Raw genomic sequence first — 21011 nt, forward strand, 5'->3', positions numbered from 1 at the left:
CAATATATTGTAATATTGTTAGTAATATTACATGTAAAATACAATATATAAGTAATATTATTATATTGTATTATTAGTATTATATCATATTACAATATAATATTATGAATATCATATGTATATACAATATGTTAATTATATATTACTGTAATTTATATGTTTTGACTGTGCTGTGACCCGCCTCGAGCCACAAGGAGAGGCAGGTAAAAAATAAAATAATTATTATAATAGTTACATGTACATAACAACACAGCACACATGCATATTCAGTTTAAGTGTCTGGGATTCGTCTCTGAATATTGGGCTCTTCCCAAGGGCCTAGGATATTATTATTATTATTATTATTATTATTATTATATTTTACATGTACATAACACCACAGCACACATGCATATTAAATCCAAGTGTCTGGGGTCCGTCCCTGAATATCGGGTTCTTCCCATGGGCCTAGAATATTAGAGGTATTTTATATTATATTTTATATTATACCATAGATAATTATTATTACTATTATAGATTTACTAGTTGTGTCCGGCCACGCGTTGCTGTGGCAAAGTGGTGGTGGTATTGGTTAAAAATTGTTGTGTAATTTTTATTTGACGTTATTTGTATTTTTAAAATTAATTTTATTGTAAGTTATCTTTTTATTTATTATATTTTATTATTTTCTTGTATTATTTTTAGTTATTTTCTGTTATTATAGTATTTTATTGTATTAATTTTTTAGTGTTTTTTATTATTTTTATTGGGTTGCTAGGAGACCAAGTTGGAGGAGCTTAGTCTTCTAACTGGCAGCAATTGGATAAAAGCAATTATTCTTCTCCCTCTAATTAGGACTTTATTTTTCTTTTCTTTTTGTTGTATCAACCTAGAGCCGTGGATGATGGGTTGTGTTGTCAAATTTCGAGGTTGGGGGGCCTGTAGTTTTGTTGTTTTGTCCGCTGCCCTGATGCCATCACTCTTTTATACATATAGATTTGTACATAACACCACAGCACACATGCATATTAGATCCAAGTGTCTGGGGTTCGTCTCTGAATATCGGGTTCTTTCCAAGGGCCAGAGATATTAGAGATATATTTTATATTATATTTTATATAATAATAATAATAATAATAATAATAATAATAATAATGATTATTATTATTATTATTATTACAGTTTCCAATTAATCTCAAACAGTCTCAGCCACAAAAGCAAAGTTTTTGGAGTAAAACAACTACTTTCAAAGTAAAGACCGCACAATTAATCAGGAAATAACACTTTCAAACCAGGAACAGAACATTTTTCAAATTTTGTAACATAGTATAATTAGAATTGTCGGAGAGTGGCATCTGCTGCTGCTGCTTCAGAATCTGGTGGTGTCCCCTTCGCTCTGTGGAGGTTTTGAAGCAGAGGCTGGATGGCCATCTGCCAGGACTGCTTTGATTGTATTGTTCTACACAGCAGAATGAGTTTGGACTGGATGGCCTGAGAGTCTCTTCCACCTCTAGTACCCTAAAATTCTATATTAAAATGGAATTAAACTCCCAATTTATTATTCTTCATACACTCATAGAATAATAGAGTTGGAAGAGACCACATGGGCCATCTAGTCCAACCCCCTGCCATGCAGGAAAAGCACAATCAAAGCACCCCGACAGATGGCCATCCAACCTGTTACTTTCTATACATTAAGCCTGCCAATAAGATGTGAGTATGCCCCAACCCTACTGCATCTTGAGCACGCAGAACACTGGGTTCAGTTATAGTTTCTCCTGACCACAACGGCTGTCTTAACTCTTGCCCCCTGCAACGAACACTTGCCAAATCTAATCTGTTCCCATTGGCTGGCAGGCTGCCTGGCTGAAAGGTGTGCCTCTGAGCATGTGCAAAGTGCTTCTCCCACCCAGTTCTTTGGAAAGAAGGCCAAAACCCAATTTTTAGGAGTTCTTATTTGATTCAAAAAATGTTCAGGGAATTGTTGTGAGTTTTCTGGGCTGTCTGGCCATGTTCCAGAAGTATTCTCTCCTGACGTTTCACCCACATCTATGGCAGGCATCCTCAGAGGTTGTCCTGGCCTCAGGGCCCTTCCTTTTCCGCTTAAGCGGCTGAGGGGGAAAAGGAAAGGCCCTGAGGCCAGGACAACCTCTGAGGATGCCTGCCATAGATGTGGGCCACACGTCAGGAGAGAATGCTTCTGGAACATGGCCAGACAGCCCGGAAAACACACAGCAACCCAGAGATTCCGGACCTGAAGAATTCGAAAGGAATACGGGACAGGACAAACAGGCCAATGCTGCCCCCTGGAGGCTGGTCTGTGTGTGGAAACAGACATACCGTATTTCTTCAATTGTAAGATGCCGTTGATTGTAACCTTAATTTCAGTAGTCTCACCAAATAAAAATAATAATAGTAATAATAATTGGGAAGTGTTCAACTTGTGATTTTGTAATACGAAATCCAGCATATATATCTCATTTGCTGTGTCGTACTCTGCCTTTGTGTCAATAATAATAATAATAATAATAATAATAATAACAATAGACATTGACAAAATTACGATCTGCCAACTGCAAAAGGCCACCTTACTGGGATCTGCACGCATCATCCGAAAATACATCACACAGTCCTAGACACTTGGGAAGTGTTCGACTTGTGATTTTGTGAAACGAAATCCAGCATATCTATCTTGTTTGCTGTGTCATACAACGTCGTTGTGTCAATAATAATAATAATAATAATAAAAAGCCATCAGAACAAATGCAATTAAGGCCAAGATTGAAAAATCAGCTGATGACCCAAAATGCAGACTGTGCAAGGAAGCTGACGAAACCATTGATCAGCTGCTGTAAGAAAATTGCACAGACAGACTACAAACAGAGGCATAACTGTGTGGCCCAAATGATCCATTGGAACTTATGCATCAAGTACCACCTGCCAGCAGCAAAGAACTGGTGGGATCACAAACCAGCAAAGGTCGTGGAAAATGAACACGCAAAGATACTGTGGGACTTCCGAATCCAGACTGACAAAGTTCTGGAACACAACACACCAGATATCACAGTTGTGGAAAAGAACAAGGTTTGGATAATTGATGTCGCCATCCCAGGTGACAGTCGCATTGATGAAAAACAACAGGAAAAACTCAGCTGCTATCAGGACCTCAAGATTGAACTTCAAAGACTCTGGCAGAAACCAGTGCAGGTGGTCCCGGTGGTGATGGGCACATTGGGTGCCGTGCCAAAAGATCTCAGCCGGCATTTGGAAACAATAGACATTGACAAAATTACGATCTGCCAACTGCAAAAGGCCACCCTGCTGGAATCTGCACGCATCATCCGAAAATACATCACACAGTCCTAGACACTTGGGAAGTGTTCGACTTGTGGTTTTGTGAAACGAAATCCAGCATGTCTATCTTGTTTGCTGTGTCATACAACATCGTTGTGTCAATAATAATAATAATTATTATTATAACCCTAATTCCACCAGAGAAATCAGCCATAGCAGAGCATTTGATGGACACAGGATATTATTTGAGAACACAAAAATGCTGGACTATTCCAACAACTATCATGTCAGACGACACAGAGAAGCCATTGAAATCCACAAGCATGTGGACAACTTCAACAGAAAGGGAGAAACCATGAAAATGAACAAAATCTGGCTACCAGTATTACAAAACTCCAAAATCAAAACAAGTAGATGGGAACCAACACTCTGAGGGCTTGACTGAACAAAGGATGCCCCCAGGCAAGAGACAAAACATTTCCAATGCTAATTAGGGTGATTAACTGAAACATTAATGCTGGCTTCCCAGTGACAAAGGACTCTTGCCACACCCTGGACTCTACACAGATATATATATTCTTTCCTTTCCTTACTTAGTTTATCCATACCTCACAACCTCTGAGGATGCCTGCCATAGATGTGGGCGAAACGTCAGGAGAGAATACTTCTGGAACATGGCCACACAGCCCGAAAGACATACAACAACCCAATAATAATAATAATACAGTAGAGTCTCACTTATCCAACACTCGCTTATCCAACGTTCTGGATTATCCAACGCATTTTTGTAGTCAATGTTTTCAATACATCGTGATATTTTGGTGCTAAATTCGTAAATACAGTAATTACTACATAGCATTACTGTGTATTGAACTACTTTTCCTGTCCAATTTGTTGTGTAACATGATGTTTTGGTGCTTAATTTGTAAAATCATAACCTAATTTGATGTTTAATAGGCTTTTCCTTAATCCCTCCTTATTATCCAACATACTCGCTTACCCAACATTCTGCCGGCCCGTTTATGTTGGATAAGTGAGACTCTACTGTAATAATAATAATAATAATAATAATAAGGCACACCTACTCAGGTTGCTTTAGCTGTTTTGGCCGGATTTCAAATGTTTCCACTTGCATATTGAATAATCTTAGTGTTTTTATCTGTCGTATGTTATTTGGGGGATCCTGCTGGATTGTTGTGCCTCAGCTGGAGTCCCAGAGTGACTCTGATGGGGATTGTGGGATTCAGGTTCCAGATGTTCAAGATGATGGGATTCAGGTTCAAGATGACTCTGATGGGGATTGTGGGATTCAGGTTCAGAGTGTCCCTGCTGTGAGAGATGAGGAGCAGGGAGGCATTCCCATGGCAGGGAATGATGTTGTTGATACTGGAGATGATACCGAAGCTAGCCAGGTGCAAAGGGAGGACAGCTCCCAGTCTGATAACGTGCAGACAGAGGCTGCTGCTAATGAGCTGTCTGGCCTTGATGAAACGGAATCTCTAGATCGAGCTGGCTGTTTGTAATTCCGGGTTCGCAGGAGTGTCAGAATAGCAAACAAGAGAGAGGTCAGAGGCCAAAGAAATGCATTCATGCAATGCAGAGAATATTAAAGGGTGTGCTGAGAGAGAAACCTTTGTCAAAAACAACATCTTGTTTGGAGTCAAGAAGCCATCTTTTGCTTTCCCGGATTATCTTACAGCTTTGTGTATTCAAGTTCATGGGACTTTGTCATGCATTAATAGCCCCAGCTTGCTGTTGACCTAGCAGCCCCGAAAGACAGTTGCATCTGTCAAGTAGGGAAAATTTAGGTACGCTTTATGCGGGAGGCTAATTTAACTAATCTACAACACCATAAAACTGCTCACGAGGAAAAGAATGAGGAAGAACAGCCACCAATGGACGGTGAAGCAACAGCTCCCCCTGTGGCCGGAATCGTGAAGCTGGAAAAGACGTTAAAAATGCCTCTGTGTCTGTCTAAAACTGAATGTTGTTTGTCTGTTGGCATTGAATGTTTGCCATATATGTGTTCATTGTAATCCGCCCTGAGTCTCCTTCGGGGTGAGAAAGAAGGGCGGAATATAAATACTGTTAAATACATAAATAAATGCATTAATGGAACCTTGTTTTATGCCTAATGTTTTCTTGGATTATTCTGTATAGCCTTGGTTCTGCAACAATCTTTTGGAACTTTACTTTGGCTTTTAAGAGCTATTTATTTCCTATTTTCTAATAATTTATTTATTTATTTATTTACAGAATTTATATTCCGCCCTTCTTTCTCACCCCGAAGGGGACTCAGGGCGGATCACATTACACATATAGGCAAACATTCAATGCCTTTTAACATAGAACAAAGACAAACAAACAGGCTCCGAGCGGGCCTCGAACTCATGACCTCCTGGTCAGAGTGATTCATTGCAGTTAATTGCACTGGCTTGCTCTCCCGCCTGCGCCACAGCCCGGGCCCAACTACAAAAGACTTCAACCTGTGTACAGCCTTGTGTGTTCAGCAAGGTGAAGCTAACCTGTGGTGCGACATGGATTGACAAGCTGTAAACAAACCCTTCAAAGACAGAAACGTGCAAATTTGGGGACTGACCGATGATTGAAGAGCAAGAAAAAGAAAGAAGTTTACGTACCTCTGGACTGATGGTGTGCTTCTTGGTCATCCGCCACAGAATGCAGGTCAGGAACATGTGGCTGAGGGCCGAGGCGATGAAGAGGATGAAGGCGCTCTCGTGGATGACTGCGGCAAAGAGAGGAGAGGAAGCCCAAAGGGCGAGTGAGGAAGCAGGGATTGGTGGGTAAGGGGTAGAAGCCCTTGAGCTCCCTCCCAACTCTAGGATTTCATAGCTTTTTGGAAGTTTTAAAAATATGTTCAAGCTGGTGATGGTTGTCCCTGGTCAGGAGACACTCTCTTCCACCAGCACCCCAGAGGCAAACACGGCAAATCAAGGTCTATTGCTTTGAGTTTTCTAGGCTGTATTCCTCCGTTTTCTGAATGTTGCTCTTTATATACTATCCTGATTTTAGAGGGTTTTTTTTAATACCGGTAGCCAGATTTTATTCATTTTCAACAGAAAGGAGGAAACTATGAAAATGAACAAAATCTGGCTACCAGCATTAAAAAAAGCTAGAATCAGGACATTAATGCTAATATGCTAGGCTAATTTTAAATACATATATATATACAGAAGAGTCTCACTTATCCAAGTCTCGCTTATCCAAGCCTCTGGATTATCCAAGCCATTTTTGTAGTCAATGTTTTCAATATACAGTAGAGTCTCACTTATCCAACACTCGCTTATCCAACATTCTGGATTATCTAACGCATTTTTGTAGTCAATGTTTTCAATACATCATGATATTTTGGTGCTAAATTCTTAAATACAGTAATTACAACATAACATTACTGAGTATTGAACTACTTTGTCTGTCGAATTTGTTGTATAACATGATGTTTTGGTGCTTAATTTGTAAAATCATAACCTAATTTGATGTTTAATAGGTTTTTCTTTAATCTCTCTTTATTATCCAAGATATTCGCTTATCCAAGCTTCTGCCAGCACGTTTAAGCTTGGATAAGTGAGACTCTACTGTATATATAATTTATTATAATTTATAAATATATAATATATTGTATATACATATAATATTGATTATAATAACGGAATACAATATTATACTACTAATAATACAATATAATAATAATTATATATTATATATTAAATGTAATATTGCTAATAATATTACCATATAATGATATTATATAATATAGTAATTTAATGCTTATATTGTGCTATTCTAATAATAAATTGTATGTTCATTTGATTTGTCAGCCGCTCTGAGTCCCCTTCAGGGTGAGAAGAGGGGGATATAAATGTAGTAAATAAATAAATAAATAAATAATAAATTAAATAAAGAACAGCACTCAAAAACAGGGGAATTCAAGACATGAAACAGTCAGGGCCAACTAATAGCAGTCAACAAAGGATTCCCTCAGGCAAGCAGCCAGGCTTTGAATCTGCAAGGCCATTAAATGCTAATCAAGGTGATTAATTGCAACATTTACACTTGTCTACTACAGACAAGAGTTCTTTCTCCCACCCTGGACTTTCCACAGATATATAAACCCCACTTGCCTAGTTTCCAACGGACCTCACAATCTCTCAGGATGCCTGCCATAGATGTGGGTGAAACGTCAGGAGAGAATGCTTCTGGAACATGGCCATACAGTCCGGAAAACTCACAGCAACCCAAGATGGAAGGTGTCCAGAAAAAAGGCCACCAAATGGTCAAAGGTCTGATAATTATGAAACCTTGTCAGTAGCAACTTAGGGATCTGGGGATGTTCAGTCTGGAGAAGGGAAGGCCAGTTGGCCATCTGTTTGGAAAGGTTTGATTGTGTTTTCCTGCCTGGCAGAAATGGGGCTGGGCTGGATGGTCCTTGGGCTCTCTTTCCAACTCTGGGATCTTATGACCCTCTGGCTTACGGTAGTTCTCGGAGGAGGAGACGTAGGTGAGGAGCAGGAGGGCCAGGTTCTCCATCAGGTTGAGGGTGAAGGCCGCGTTGCAGAGGCAGTGGTACCGGCGGTGGGTGCAGTGGCAGCTCCCATAGTAGTTCCAGTAGACCACGGCCACCAGGAAGCGGGGCCCCGAGTGCAGGCCGATGCAGAAGCGCCAGACGTAGCTCTCGGGGGTGCTGCCGCCAATCGCTGCGCTGATGGAGGGCAGGTAGTTGGGCACCTGCAGGTTTGGAGGGACAGGATTGCAAACATGATTGACGTTTCGCCCACATCTATGGCAGGCATCCTCAGAGGTTGTGAGGTACCTGAGGATGCCTGCCATAGATGTGGGCGAAACGTCAGGAGAGAATACTTCTGGAACATGGCCAGACTGCTCGGAAAAATTACAATAACCCTGTGATCCTGGCCATGAAAGCCTTCGACAACACACCAATACAGAAATCTAGGAATAACCACTTAAACTTGAAAGCATGAAACTAGAAATACCTTAGCAGGCCACTAAGACTTGACCAGGACTGTTGCTTCTCAAACACCAACGCTGACCAAACTGGCAAAAAAGCCTTTTGGTCTTTCTAATATAGACAGAAAATCATGCTGTCTCCCTGAAAAACTTATAAGGATTTTATGGCTAGCAAGTGTTTTGACCTTCACAACTCTGCTGGGCAGCCCTGTGTTCACGAAAGGTAAATATCCTATCTATCGGCTTATTAGTCTGTCCATCTAGAATTTCCTCCTATGATAGTGATGGCCAACCTATGACACGTGTCTCAACACTGACACGCCTAGCCATTTTTGCTGACATGCTGCCACATACAGATTGATTAGATGACTAATGCCTTTTGTGGCCAAATTTGGTGTGATACATTACATATATATATATATATATATATATATATATATATATATTCTATTATCATTCTATTATTATTGTAGTATATTATTAAATTATTACTATTATATTATTATTATATTATTCATTATTCATGACTACGTTGAAACTACAATAGAGAGAAATCAGCGTGGAAACTGCAAGAGGTACCATAGATTGTTGTACATGGAAATAATGGTAGTAAATAGTTTTTGATTTATTAAATACAGTTATATATTACAATTATATATTTTTGTTATTTAAACTATACATATTGTGCAATTATGGTTTTTTTCTCAAAGTGACACACTACCCAAGTCATGCTAGGTTTTTTGGTGAATTTTGACACACCAAGTGCAAAAGGTAGCCCATCATTGTCCTATGAGCTCACCTAATCCTCTGACCTTGCTTTCCTAGCGGAACAGCTTGTCTACAACATCTGGAATGTGACCTTCACTAGCTGTTGGAGATAGAGACAGCTCAGTTTCAGAATCTCCTACTGACTCGCAGGCCAAGAATCCCCATGATCTACTTCTTCAGTGCCATCAGGTGAAGGGCATAACCAAAGGCTGAACTACAACAGGTACAGATAATAAAAAGAGTATCATACCAGTAAGTTAAAACATCATTCGCTAAATTAATCCACAATCTGCCTCCTTATTTTTCCAGCTGCCGCACACGACTTAGCCACTCTATAAGTGATCGATCTTCCCTGTTCTCTATGAGATGATGTTTAGATAATATTTCAAAGCCTAACCCTTCCAAGACACAAGTGTGTGCTTTCCGCCTACGTAACCGTGAAGCCAACAGGAAACCGAAAGTTACTTGGGAAGGCCAAGAGCTCGAACACTGTTTCCATCCTAAATATCTTGGTGTCACCTTAGACCGAACACTAACATATAGGAAACACTGCACGAACACCAAGCACAAAGTAGCTGCACGCAACAACATCCTGCGGAAACTGACTGGCAGCTCATGGGGTGCAGACCCACAAGTCATAAGAACATCAGCCCTGGCCTTGTCTTTCTCAACGGCTGAGTGAGCCTGTCCTGTCTGGCACAAGTCTGCCCATGCAAAGCAAGTGGACACAGCACTAAACGAAACATGCAGAATAATCACAGGATGCCTTAAACCTACACCTGTTGATAAACTCTCCAAGTTAGCTGGCATTGCCCCTCCTGACGTGCGACGGGAAGTTGCTGCTAACGGTGAGAGAAATAAGGTCGAACATTGTGAAAGCCACGTATTGCATGGCTCTCAGCCTCCTCCCACCAGACTCAAGTCAAGGAAGGGCTTCGTGAGAACCACCACTCCCTCCTCTTGATGTTCCTCCAGCAACAGCAAGGGTCTCCCTCTGGGCAGCTAAACCTGGCAATTCTAACTGGATGGCCCCCCAGGAGGGTCTTCCTTCCTCCAGGGGCAAACCAGGAATGGGCAACTTGGAAGCCCCTGAACAGACTCAGAAGCGGAGTGGGCAGATCTAAAGACAACTTGGCAAGGTGGCCCTACCTGGAGGAATCCTCCACCTTGTGTGACTGTGGAGCTGAACAAACAACTCCGCACCTGTCTGCTTGCCCACAATGCCCTGCCTCATGCACGGAGGAGGAGTTGTTTAACGCTACAGACAATGCGGTTGCTGTTGCCCGCTTTTGGTCTAAAACTATTTAGTTGCTTGTGATTTCCTCTATTTTTTTATCATTTTAAAAATGTATTTGTTATGCAATGCTTTTGACACGAAATAAAATAATATTTCAAAGCTATGATTCTATGAAATAAATGGTAGCGCTTACTCTGCAGTGGGTGGCGGTGGCATCCTGGAAGTGGAAGAAGAGGGACCAGATCACGCAGAAGAGGAAGCCAAAAAGTGGGCAGCAGACGGTGCCGACCGCCAACGTAGTGAAGCGGAGTCGGAAGAGGGCCCGGTCCCGGTCCAAGGGCACAGGCACCTGGAACATCCTGCCCGGCCTTCAGTGCCAGGAATGGGAGCCTTGCCTTGCCAATCCTCCTGCACGGAGAGCAGGGAGAGGGACGCACGGCTCCCCAGGTGTTGCCACTCCTGGCTAGGGCTGATGGGAGTTGCAGTCAAGGAGCCGCAGCTGAGGGAGGGCCATGTGTCCTCCAGCTCCACCTTGGCAGCTAAAGGGGAAAAGAACACTGCCGGTTAATCCAGGTCTGAACACACACAAACACACACTCACAAATCGGATGAGGGAAGAAAGGAAGAAGAACAGAAAGTTAATTAACCTGATTTTCAGAAAATTAAAGGTGGGTTTTTTTCGTGTCCAACTCTATGATTCTATGATTTCTAGGAGATTGGGACTTGCTAGTAATCACTATACTAGAATAATGATGGGGGCATTTGCCAATTGTGGGATTTCTGAACTGGCAGCATATTATTGAATGTAGATGTAGGACTATATACAGTAGAGTCTCGCTTATCCAACGTAAACGGGCCGGCAGAACGTTGGATAAGCGGATATGTTGGATAATAAGGAGAGATTAACGAAAAGCCTATTAAACATCAAAATAGGTTATGATTTTACAAATTAAGCACCAAAACATCATGTTATACAACAAATTTGACAGAAAAAGTAGTTCAATACACAGTAATGCTATGTAGTAATTACTGTATTTACAAATTTAGCACCAAAATATCACGATATATTGAAAACATTGACTACAAAAATGCATTGGATAACCCAGAACGTTGGATAAGCGAGTGTTGGATAAGAGAGACTCTACTGTAACATCACTTAAAGGAAGTAGATGAATTAAAGATAAAAACCATCAGCTAGTGAGTGAGAGGCCCACAGATCAGTCTTTTTGTGAGTCTTGTTTTTGTGTGCATGTGGGTATACTTTGCTTGTCTTACTTTTGCATGTGGTTTATATGTAGTAGGCACTTAGCTGTAGTGTTGTAATAGCAGTTAGCATGTAGATTTGTTTATTTTGTCATTGCTGTAAGATTTCCTCCCTTTTTAATAAACATTACTATACAAAATTACACTATGTAACAACATTTGAAGAAAAAACCTGTTCCTGGTTTGAAAATGTTATTCCTGTTTAATTGTGCATTCCTTACTTTGAAAGTAGTGGTTCTACTCCCAAAACTTTGTTTTTGTTGTTGACACAAACTAGGTTGAATTGATTGAGACTCTAGGACAGTGATGGCCAACCTATGACACGCGTGACACGCCTAGCCATTTTTGCTGACATGCTGCCGCATGCAGATTGATTGGATGACTAATGACTTTTGTGGCCAAATTTGGTGTGATTTGGTCCAGTGGTTTTGTTGTTTACTCCATGGGAATTATGCACATTACACACACACACACACACATATAATTCTATTATTATTGTAGTATATTATGATATTATTACTATTATATTACTACAGTAGAGTCTCACTTATCCAAGCTAAACGGGCCGGCAGAAGCTTGGATAAGCGAATATCTCGGATAATAAGGAGAGATTAAGGAAAAGCCTATTAAACATCAAATTAGGTTATGATTTCACAAATTAAGCACCAAAACATCATCTTATACAACAAATTTGACGGAAAAAGTAGTTCAATACACAGTAATGTTATGTTGTAATTACTGTATTTACGAATGTAGCACCAAAATATCATGATATATTGAAAAATGGCTTGGATAATCCAGAAGCTTGGATAAGCGAGGCTTGGATAAGTGAGACTCTACTGTACTATTATATTATAGAGATATATTATAGATATATTATAGAGAGAAATCAGCGTGGAAACTGCAAGAGGTACCATAGATTGTTGTACATTGAAATAATGGTAGTAAATAGTTTTTGATTTATTAAATACAGTTATATATTACAATTATACATTTTTGTTATTTAAACTATATATATTGTGAAATTATGGGTTTTTTTCTCTCGAAGTGACACACCACCCAAGTCATGCTAGGTTTTTCTGGTGAATTTTGACACACCAAGCGCAAAAGGTTGCCCATCATTGCTCTAGGATGAGATCTTCATTGAAAAACTAGAGCAAAATGTGCTGCAGCAGGATGTCCCTCCCACAGAAACAACATTTTTGCAGTTTAATAAACTTTGCCCATGTTTTCATGATAGCACCAATTAGGAAGTGACATGTTTAGCCCAGGGACAAAAATAGTGTTAAGTGGTGTTATATGTCCTTTTAGGCAGAGCACAGGGAACTATTCTGTAACCTGCTGTGACCCAGGCAAAAAGTTAATTCCCAAGGTTGCGGCATCACAGAAGGAGCTCATCTGCTGCTTAACCTTTGGGAGGACACAGCAGCGAGGAAATTCATGATTAGGGCTCTGAGGTTGTGCGTCCTCTGTGAGACATGAGAGAAGCCTCCCAGCAGGACGTTAACACATCCAGGCGTCCTCTGGGCAACGTCTCTGTAGACGGCCGATTCTCTCACACCAGAAGCGACTTCAATTTCCTTCTGGCACAATAAAAAAATTACATTAACTATTTGATTTTAAAGAAAAAAAAATGAAGAATTAAGAAAAATAAAACATAGCTTCCATGTTATCACTCAACTCCTCAACGACATTTTCTACCATATTGTTATCTTTAACCATGTGCACAATTCTCTTAATTTCTTTATAATATTTGTATTGGCTTTACGTATCCTTTTTTACCCACTCTATGTTTGTCGTCCATTTGTTTTTTATTTCCTCTATTTTATCCTCTTGTGTCTCCTTTGTTACACTTGTCATAATTTGAAATTGAACCTGTTCATATATGTCATTGGACCAGTTCGCCAATGTCCACTTTTTTCATCTTTCCACCCCCCCAAGATTACTGCTTGTCCAGCTCGAATGATAGTTTTAAACATTTTTGTTCTTTTCCATTAATTCCTATACTTCCTAATACAGTAGAGTCTCACTTATCCAACATTCGCTTATCCAACGTTCTGGATTATCCAACACATTTTTGTAATATTGAAAACATTGACATCGTGATTTTTTGGTGCTAAATTCATAAATACAGCAATTACTGCGTAGCATTACTGCATATTGAACTACTTTTTCTGTCAAATTTGTTGTATAACAGGATGTTTTGGTGCTTAATTTGTAAAACCATAACCTAATTTGATGTTGAATAGGCTTCTCCTTAATCTCTCCTTATTATCCAACATATTCACTTATCCAACGTTCTGCCGGCCCGTTTATGTTGGATAAGTGAGACTCTACTGTATTCCCATTAGTATCATGTCTATATTTGCTTGTATCTGTATTTTAAATATTTTTCCATCATTTCTGTTATCATTTCCTAGAAGGGGGTTACTTTTGAACATTTTGAATATACACACCCGATCCTTCCAAATCAGTGGCAATGAGTACAATTACTCAGTGCAAGGGCACCCATGTCTCTGGTGCAAAAGAACCAGCAAAAGAACTCACCCTCTGGGAGGAGGTGGGGAACTCGTCCTTAAGTCAAGAGCTCGCCTTGACTCGGCCAAGACAAGGAACGCTGAGATTGAGCCTTCTCTCCCCCAAGGACACCAGAAATGGCTCCTGGTGTTTGCATAACTAGGTGTGCCTAACTGGGAGGCAGCTGGCATGGCTTCTCCTCCAAAGATGAGTTTCCTGTTGCGCAGGCCTCCCACAGACACACCTCTCTGTTAAAGCCTCTTCTTTGACAAACCTGGCTCTTCTGACTCTTCACTAGTGGCAGAGAGTGCCTTGGGCTCTACTGCACTTCCCCAGGCAGTGGATGTGGGAAGGTGGGCACACACATAACGTCAGCTCTATGTATCCACGGATTCTGCATCCATGGCTTGAATTTTTTTCCCCATTCAGAATAGCAAACATCGATGCTACCATTTTATATAGGGAACACTATTGTATTTTGTCATTGTATAAAATGAGATTTCAGCATGCATAGATTTGGGTATCCACAGGGGGTCCTTCAACCAAACTCCAGTGGATACTGGAGGTTCAATGAGCTTTGCCAAAAACATAGATTGTTCCAGTCATTGTCATTCCCTGAGGGCATAAATATGACAAGGTGTTTTATGGTGCCTTAGGGGCTATATTCAATTCCACTGAAGTTGGGGTCCCCAAACTTAGTAACCACAGCTCACCAAAGCACCCATGGATCCCTTGCACACATTCACCAGCCTCTCAGATGCATCTTAAAATATTTTACATGTGTTGTCAAAGGCTTTCATGGCCGGAATCACTGGGTTGCTGTGAGTTTTCCGGGCTGTATGGCCATGTTCCAAAAGCATTTACCTCCTGACATTTTGCCCACATCTATGGCAGGCATCCTCAGAGGTTGTGAGGTCTGTTGGGAACTAGGCAAGTGGGGTTTAGATATCTGTGGAATGATGTCCAGGGTGTGAGAAAGAACTTGTCTGCTTGTGGCAAGCGTGAATGTTGCAACTGGCCACCTTGTTTAGCATGGACTGTCTTTTTTACATGTTTACAAAATTAAATTGGTGAAAGTGCACAAAACAACTGGCACACTGAAAGCAACACAATGGCTTTTTTTCAAGGAGACTTCTCACTAAGGTTTGTGGGGAATATTTCTATGCAGCTGTGTATTTTGTCTGTGTTTTAGTAGAAGGCATGGAAATTATTATATTTCTTTATACCCCACTTTATCTCCCCAAAGGAGACTCAAAGCACCTTGACACAAAAGCATTAGGATATAATTTAGACAATTATAAAAACATTAAAACAGAATTAAACACAAACAGCACTAAAAATCCACCATTAAAATCCATCAAAACAAATTTAAATATGTCACCCAAGTCTCCTTCTCAGGATCAGTTTGTATATCTCTGATCCAGATTACTTGAGGAAAGTATTTTGAAGTTCTCAGTATCTGCTGGGGTTTGGTTCCAGGTCCATCACAGATACTCAGATGCGTAGATGATGATAACAACAACAATAATAATAATATTTCTTACCTGCTTTTCCTCATGGCTCGAGGTGCTCAAGTCCCACGGTATAAATGGTGTAGTAAAATATGGCAAAATCAAGGTCTGCTTCTTTGGTTTCTTTCCCAAATATTTTGTTGTCGTGGATGAATCTGTGAATAGGGAAAGCCAACGATAACTTTCAACTTGCCACGCCGGTTAAGACAGTTTATTAAGGGACTGAGGTCCACTGATGAGATTATTGGCTGTAAATAACTCCACATAAAGAGCTTGGTCCCCAGGGGGTCTGTCCTGCCCATTGGCCACTGACCACACTCTTCTGCATCTCAGGGAGGAGGAAGTGACCCTGGGCTGACCGCTTGGCACTGAAAAGCAGACAGGCTAATGATCCCTATAAAAAGGTTAATGCGCTTTTCTTCGGCATAAGCCTCTGCAGTCTGGCGTTTGCTTCCTCAAGTTACACACAAAGTGTTCTTGGGATTGTTCTCCCTGGTTAAGTCCATTATGTATTAGCTCCAGGTTGAGGGTGGGCAACCTCTGGCTTTGAATCCATTCCCACCTGGGCCGAGGGGATGTCCCAAAGATCCAGGGATGCACAAATGTGATGGCGCTGCAGAAACCTCTTGTGAGGTTGCTCATAGGGTGCCCACGCCCTTTCCATTGTGTTTGCTTTAGCAGTGTAGGAGGCAGATCTATCTGGAAACTGCTGCCTTTCAGAACAGGGTCAGATGTGGGTTTATGACCATTCAAAGGGAGGGGCCCATGGCAACAAGTAGAACATCGGGCAAGGAAGGGATGCTGCTATGTCCTAAACGATTCCAAACTTAGGGTTTTTAATAGGATTGCTTATTTAACTGATGGTATTTCTTTTTTAAGCTGCATCAGCTGTCTTTTGGGTTAATCTAATGTGAACAGACTTGGGCCACATACTCAGGGAAAGGCAGGATATAAACAGAAATGCAAACAAACAAATAGACTGGGGCTCGAGTAACCCCAATGTAGTTCCCCCCCCTCTCCAAAGTGAACAGGTAACAGCAGCAATGGGGTCCCAGGCCTGCCAATTATTTTCCCTCTGCACCCTCAAACCCCCCCCCCCCCATCCCATTTCAACTTTCATTGCCTCCTTTGGGGCTTGGCACATCACACCCTCCCCTTCCCAAATAGTTCCTTTTCAGCCCCTTTCCCATAATATTAATGTTTTGCATATTGCTAAAACTTGGGGGAGCAGATAAGACAGGCTGGCAACTGTACCTGCTTTATTCACCTAAAAGCACCCAGCACGTATCCTGGGATATAGTAATAATAATGATAATAATAATAATAATTTTGTTCTTATACCCCGCCACCATCTCCCCAAAGGGACTTGGGGCAGCTTACATATTTATTTATTTATTTATTTACAATATTTATATTCCGCCCTTCTCACCCCGAAGGGGACTCAGGGCGGATTACAATGAACACATATATGGCAAACATTCAATGCCAACAGACAAACAACATACAGTATAGACAGACACAGAGGCATTTAACATTTTTCCAGCTTCACGATTCCGGCCACTGGGGGAGCTGTTGCTTCATTGTTCACTAGTGGCTGTACTTCCTCATTCCTTTCCTCGTGTTTTGCTGGCAGTTTTATGGTGTTGTAAATTAGCTAAATTAGCCTCCCGCATAAAGCGTACCTAAATTTCCCTACTTGACAGATGCAACTGTCTTTCGGGGCTGCATAGGTCAACAGCAATTTAATGGTCGGGGGCTTAACCTGACCCGGGCTTTGAACTCATGACCCCTCGGTCAGCAGTGATTTATTGCAGCTGGTTACTAGCCAGCTGCGCCACAACCCGGCTAGTATGGGACAAAATGCCCATAAGACAAAAATACAAAACATCCATTAAAGCAAGACAGAGACAAAATAAAAAACATAGTAAAATATAACAATCCAGATAAAAGCACAATAAAATAAAACATAATATAAAACAGCAGCGTTAAAACTCAATCAGAACAATACTCAACAAAACCAATAGCCAGTATTACAATGGGCGTGACCAGGCTATAAAAGGGCCGGGCATGGGATAGTGCAAGCAGCGTAACATAGGGCTGGGGCATTGGATGAAGTGCAGAGAACAAAATTTTATCAGGGAACCAGGGACTGGGTATGTATTGCTAGGGACTAGGTGTTTACAAATGCTAACTGAAGCAACCAGGTTTTTAAATCCCTATGAATGGAGGACAGCGTGGGTGCTTGCCTAATCCCACTTGAAAGGGATCTGCCTCACGTTTTAGTTCCCTGGCCCACTGCTTCTTGTACTTTGGGTTCCCTTAGTGCAATGTTTCTCAAACTGCTGCTCCAGATGTTTTGGACATCAGCTCCCAGAAATCCTAGCTAGTTTAAGAGCTGTTAGGAATTGTGGGAGCTGAAGTCCAAAACATCTGGTGAAGCACAGTTTGAGAAACTCTGTCTTAATGCAATGCTGAAGTCATGAAAAATGTGGCAAGGCAATAGTAAAAGGTTTCTGAATACCGTCTGTTTACACGACTCTGTTACCAACAATGTGCCATGTTTACAGTGAACTTTGCTGGAAATGCTTCAGCTCCAGTCCACGAAAATAAATCAGCCTCTTTAGCAACCCTTGCAAATGCTGTTTTATGATCAGTAAATATTTATTATTATTTATTTAATATATATCCTGCTTTTCTCCCAGAGAGGGACTCAAAGCAGCATACAGCACATAAAATCAGAAAACAGTTACATAACATAAAAATACAATCATATGCCACAGGATGGATAAAATTAGTAACTTATTATAAAATCTCCGACACACATAAAACCCATGTTTACTGATTATAAACAACCTCTGATCACCAGGAGTTGTTTAAGGCAGAGCTCCTTAACTCCTGTTTTTCCAGGGGCTCTCCAATGTAGAGTTGCCAGGCGGAAAGTGCAAGAGGGCTCTTTTACTTCTTTGTAATGCTTGCGGAGGCGGAGAAGCGTTGCTTCTTATCTGGGTGCTTGACTAGCAAGACCCACTTCTGTCTAAGTATTAAAAGGACATCAATCCCCCCTCATGTTGATGGTCAACGGCAGGCGGTGCTTCTTATCTGGGTGCTTGACTAGCAACACCCACTTCTGTCTAAGTATTAAAAGGACATCAATCCCCCCTCATGTTGATGGTCAACGGCAGGCGGTGCTTCTTATCTGGGTGCTTGACTAGCAACACCCACTTCTGCTTAAGTATTAAAAGGACATCAATCCTCCCCTCATTTCAATGGCCAACTACAAACAGAAACAGGAGGAAATCCCTCTCTCTCTGGGACCACCAAAACAAAACCTGATGGTAGCCCCAGTCCCTTGGGTTGGACAGGAGAGGGAGGTTCAACAGGGGTTGTTTGCCACCTGATTGCACGAGAAGGCACATCTGCTGCAATGCCTTACCTCCATAGGCCCCTCCATAGAATAATAGAGTTAAAAGAGACCACATGGGCCATCCAGTCCAACCCCATTCTGCCAAGAAGCAGGAAATCGCATTCAAAGCACCCCCGACAGATGGCCATCCAGCCTCTGCTTAAAAGCCTCCAAAGAAGGAGCCTCCACCACAGTCCGGGGGAGAGAGTTCCACTGTTGAACAGCCTTTCTCACACTGAGGAAGTTCTTCCTGATGTTCAGGTGGAATCTCCTTTCCTGTAGTTTGAAACCATTGTTCCATTGCATCCTTGTCTCCAGGACAGCAGAAAACAAGCGTGCTCCCTCCTCCCTATGACTTCCCCTCACGTATTTGTACATGGCTATCATGTCTCCTCTCAGCCTTCTCTTCTGCAGGCTAAATATGCCTAGTTCTTTTAGCCACTCCTCATAGGGCTTGTTCTCCAGACTCTTGATCATTTTAGTCGCCCTCCTCTGGACACCTTCTAGCTTGTCAACATCTCCCTTCAATTGCGGTGCCCAGAATTGGGCACAGTGTGATTCCAGGTGTGATCTGACCAAGGCAGAATAGAGGAATAGCATGACTTCCCTGGATCTAGACTCTACCGTGTTTCCCCGAAAATAAGACAGTGTCTTATATTATATTTTGCTCCCAAAGATGCGCTAGGTCTTATTTTCAGGGGATGTCTTATTTTTCCATGAAGAAAAATTCACATTTATTGTTGAACAAAAAAATGAACATTTATTATATACTGTACAGTAGTTGTTATCACAAACCAGCATAACCAGACAAACTGTGAATCCTATCAAGAATATCTTGTTACTACCAATATTTCCACGTACAACACTCTATGATACTTACATTTACCGATCCTGCATGCTCTGGCGTTCTGTTCGTTGGGCATGCTTCCAAACAAAAGCTTTGCTAGGTCTCACTTTCGGGGGAGGCCTTATATTTAGCAATTCAGCAAAACCTCTACTAGGTCTTATTTTCTGGGGATGTCTTATTTTAGGGGAAACAGGGTATACTCCTATTGATGCAGGCCAAAATCCCATTGGCTTTTTTCACAGCCGCATCACATTATAGGCTCATGTTTAACTTGTTGTCCATGAGGACTCCAAGATCTTTTTCATACATACTGCTGTTGAGCCAGGCATCGTCCCCCATTCTGTATCTTTTCATTCCATTTTTTTCTGCCTAAGTGGAGTTATCTTGCATTTGTCCCTGTTAAACTTCATTTTGTTAGTTCGGCCCATCTCTCTAGTCTGTTAAAATCGTTTTGAATTCTGCTCCTGTCTTCTGGAGTGTTGGCTCTCCCTCCCAGTTTGGTGTCGTCTGCAAACTTGATGATCGTGCCTTCTAACCCTTCGTCTAAGACATTAATAAAGATGTTGAATAAAACCAGGCACAGGATGGAACCCAGCTTCCAAGCTGGTCTATATCGCAAGCTCCTGTGTTTTAGATTCACTTCCCCTAGGTCCATTCTAAGGTTAATTTGCAAGGAGGCTCCCTGATCAAACTAGCCACCTCCACTAGGAAGCTGCAGCCCCACCTGCCTTGCTTTCGATTCCTGCCTCGACTGACAATACCTGCAGGTCAGATTAGGCACATAATAACAACAATACCAGTGGCACATCACTTATTCTGAATTTGCAAAATATTCTAAAACCCAAAATTGTTCCCAAGGAGCACTGTGTACACTGAACCTTTCTGATGCTTTGATTCATGTGCAAACTAAAATTATGGTGTATAATACCTTCGGTGTTTAGCCTTGGGCTTAAACACCTGCCTCCAACAGACAACTCTTGTCTGTTGGAGGCAGGTGTGAGTGTTTCACCTTGATTGGCATTGTTTAGAATTGAATGATCTTCCAGCTTCAAAGCCTGGCTGCCTCCTGCCTGGGGGAATCCTCTGTTGGGAGATATTAGCTGGCCCTGATTCTTTCTTGTCTGGAATTTCCCTGTTTTCTGAGTGGTGTTCTTTAATTACTATCCTTTTTAAAGAGTTTTTTTTATGAACAAAAAATCTGGCTAG

General features: G+C 41.3%; 1 protein-coding gene across 3 annotated transcripts in view; it reads right to left on the reverse strand.

The window, feature by feature from the left end:
- The window catches only part of pgap2 (post-GPI attachment to proteins 2), a 34600-nt gene that overhangs the window by 12639 nt on the left and 950 nt on the right, over positions 1 to 21011 (reverse strand). For 2 of the 3 annotated variants that reach the window (XM_062974390.1, XM_062974391.1), the window contains exons 2-5: positions 15589 to 15710; positions 10458 to 10803; positions 7767 to 8019; positions 5913 to 6019 (exon numbers count right to left, since the gene is read on the reverse strand). In XM_062974390.1, the coding sequence (XP_062830460.1) occupies positions 5913 to 6019; positions 7767 to 8019; positions 10458 to 10622 (525 nt within the window). In that variant the 5' untranslated portion in view covers positions 10623 to 10803; positions 15589 to 15710. Of the gene's footprint in view, positions 1 to 3425; positions 4787 to 5912; positions 6020 to 7766; positions 8020 to 10457; positions 10804 to 15588; positions 15711 to 21011 lie in introns of those variants that run through there. The other variant, XM_062974393.1, reaches the window with a different exon arrangement.

This window comes from Anolis carolinensis, chromosome 3, assembly GCF_035594765.1.
Source record: "Anolis carolinensis isolate JA03-04 chromosome 3, rAnoCar3.1.pri, whole genome shotgun sequence".
Lineage (NCBI taxonomy): Eukaryota > Metazoa > Chordata > Lepidosauria > Squamata > Dactyloidae > Anolis > Anolis carolinensis.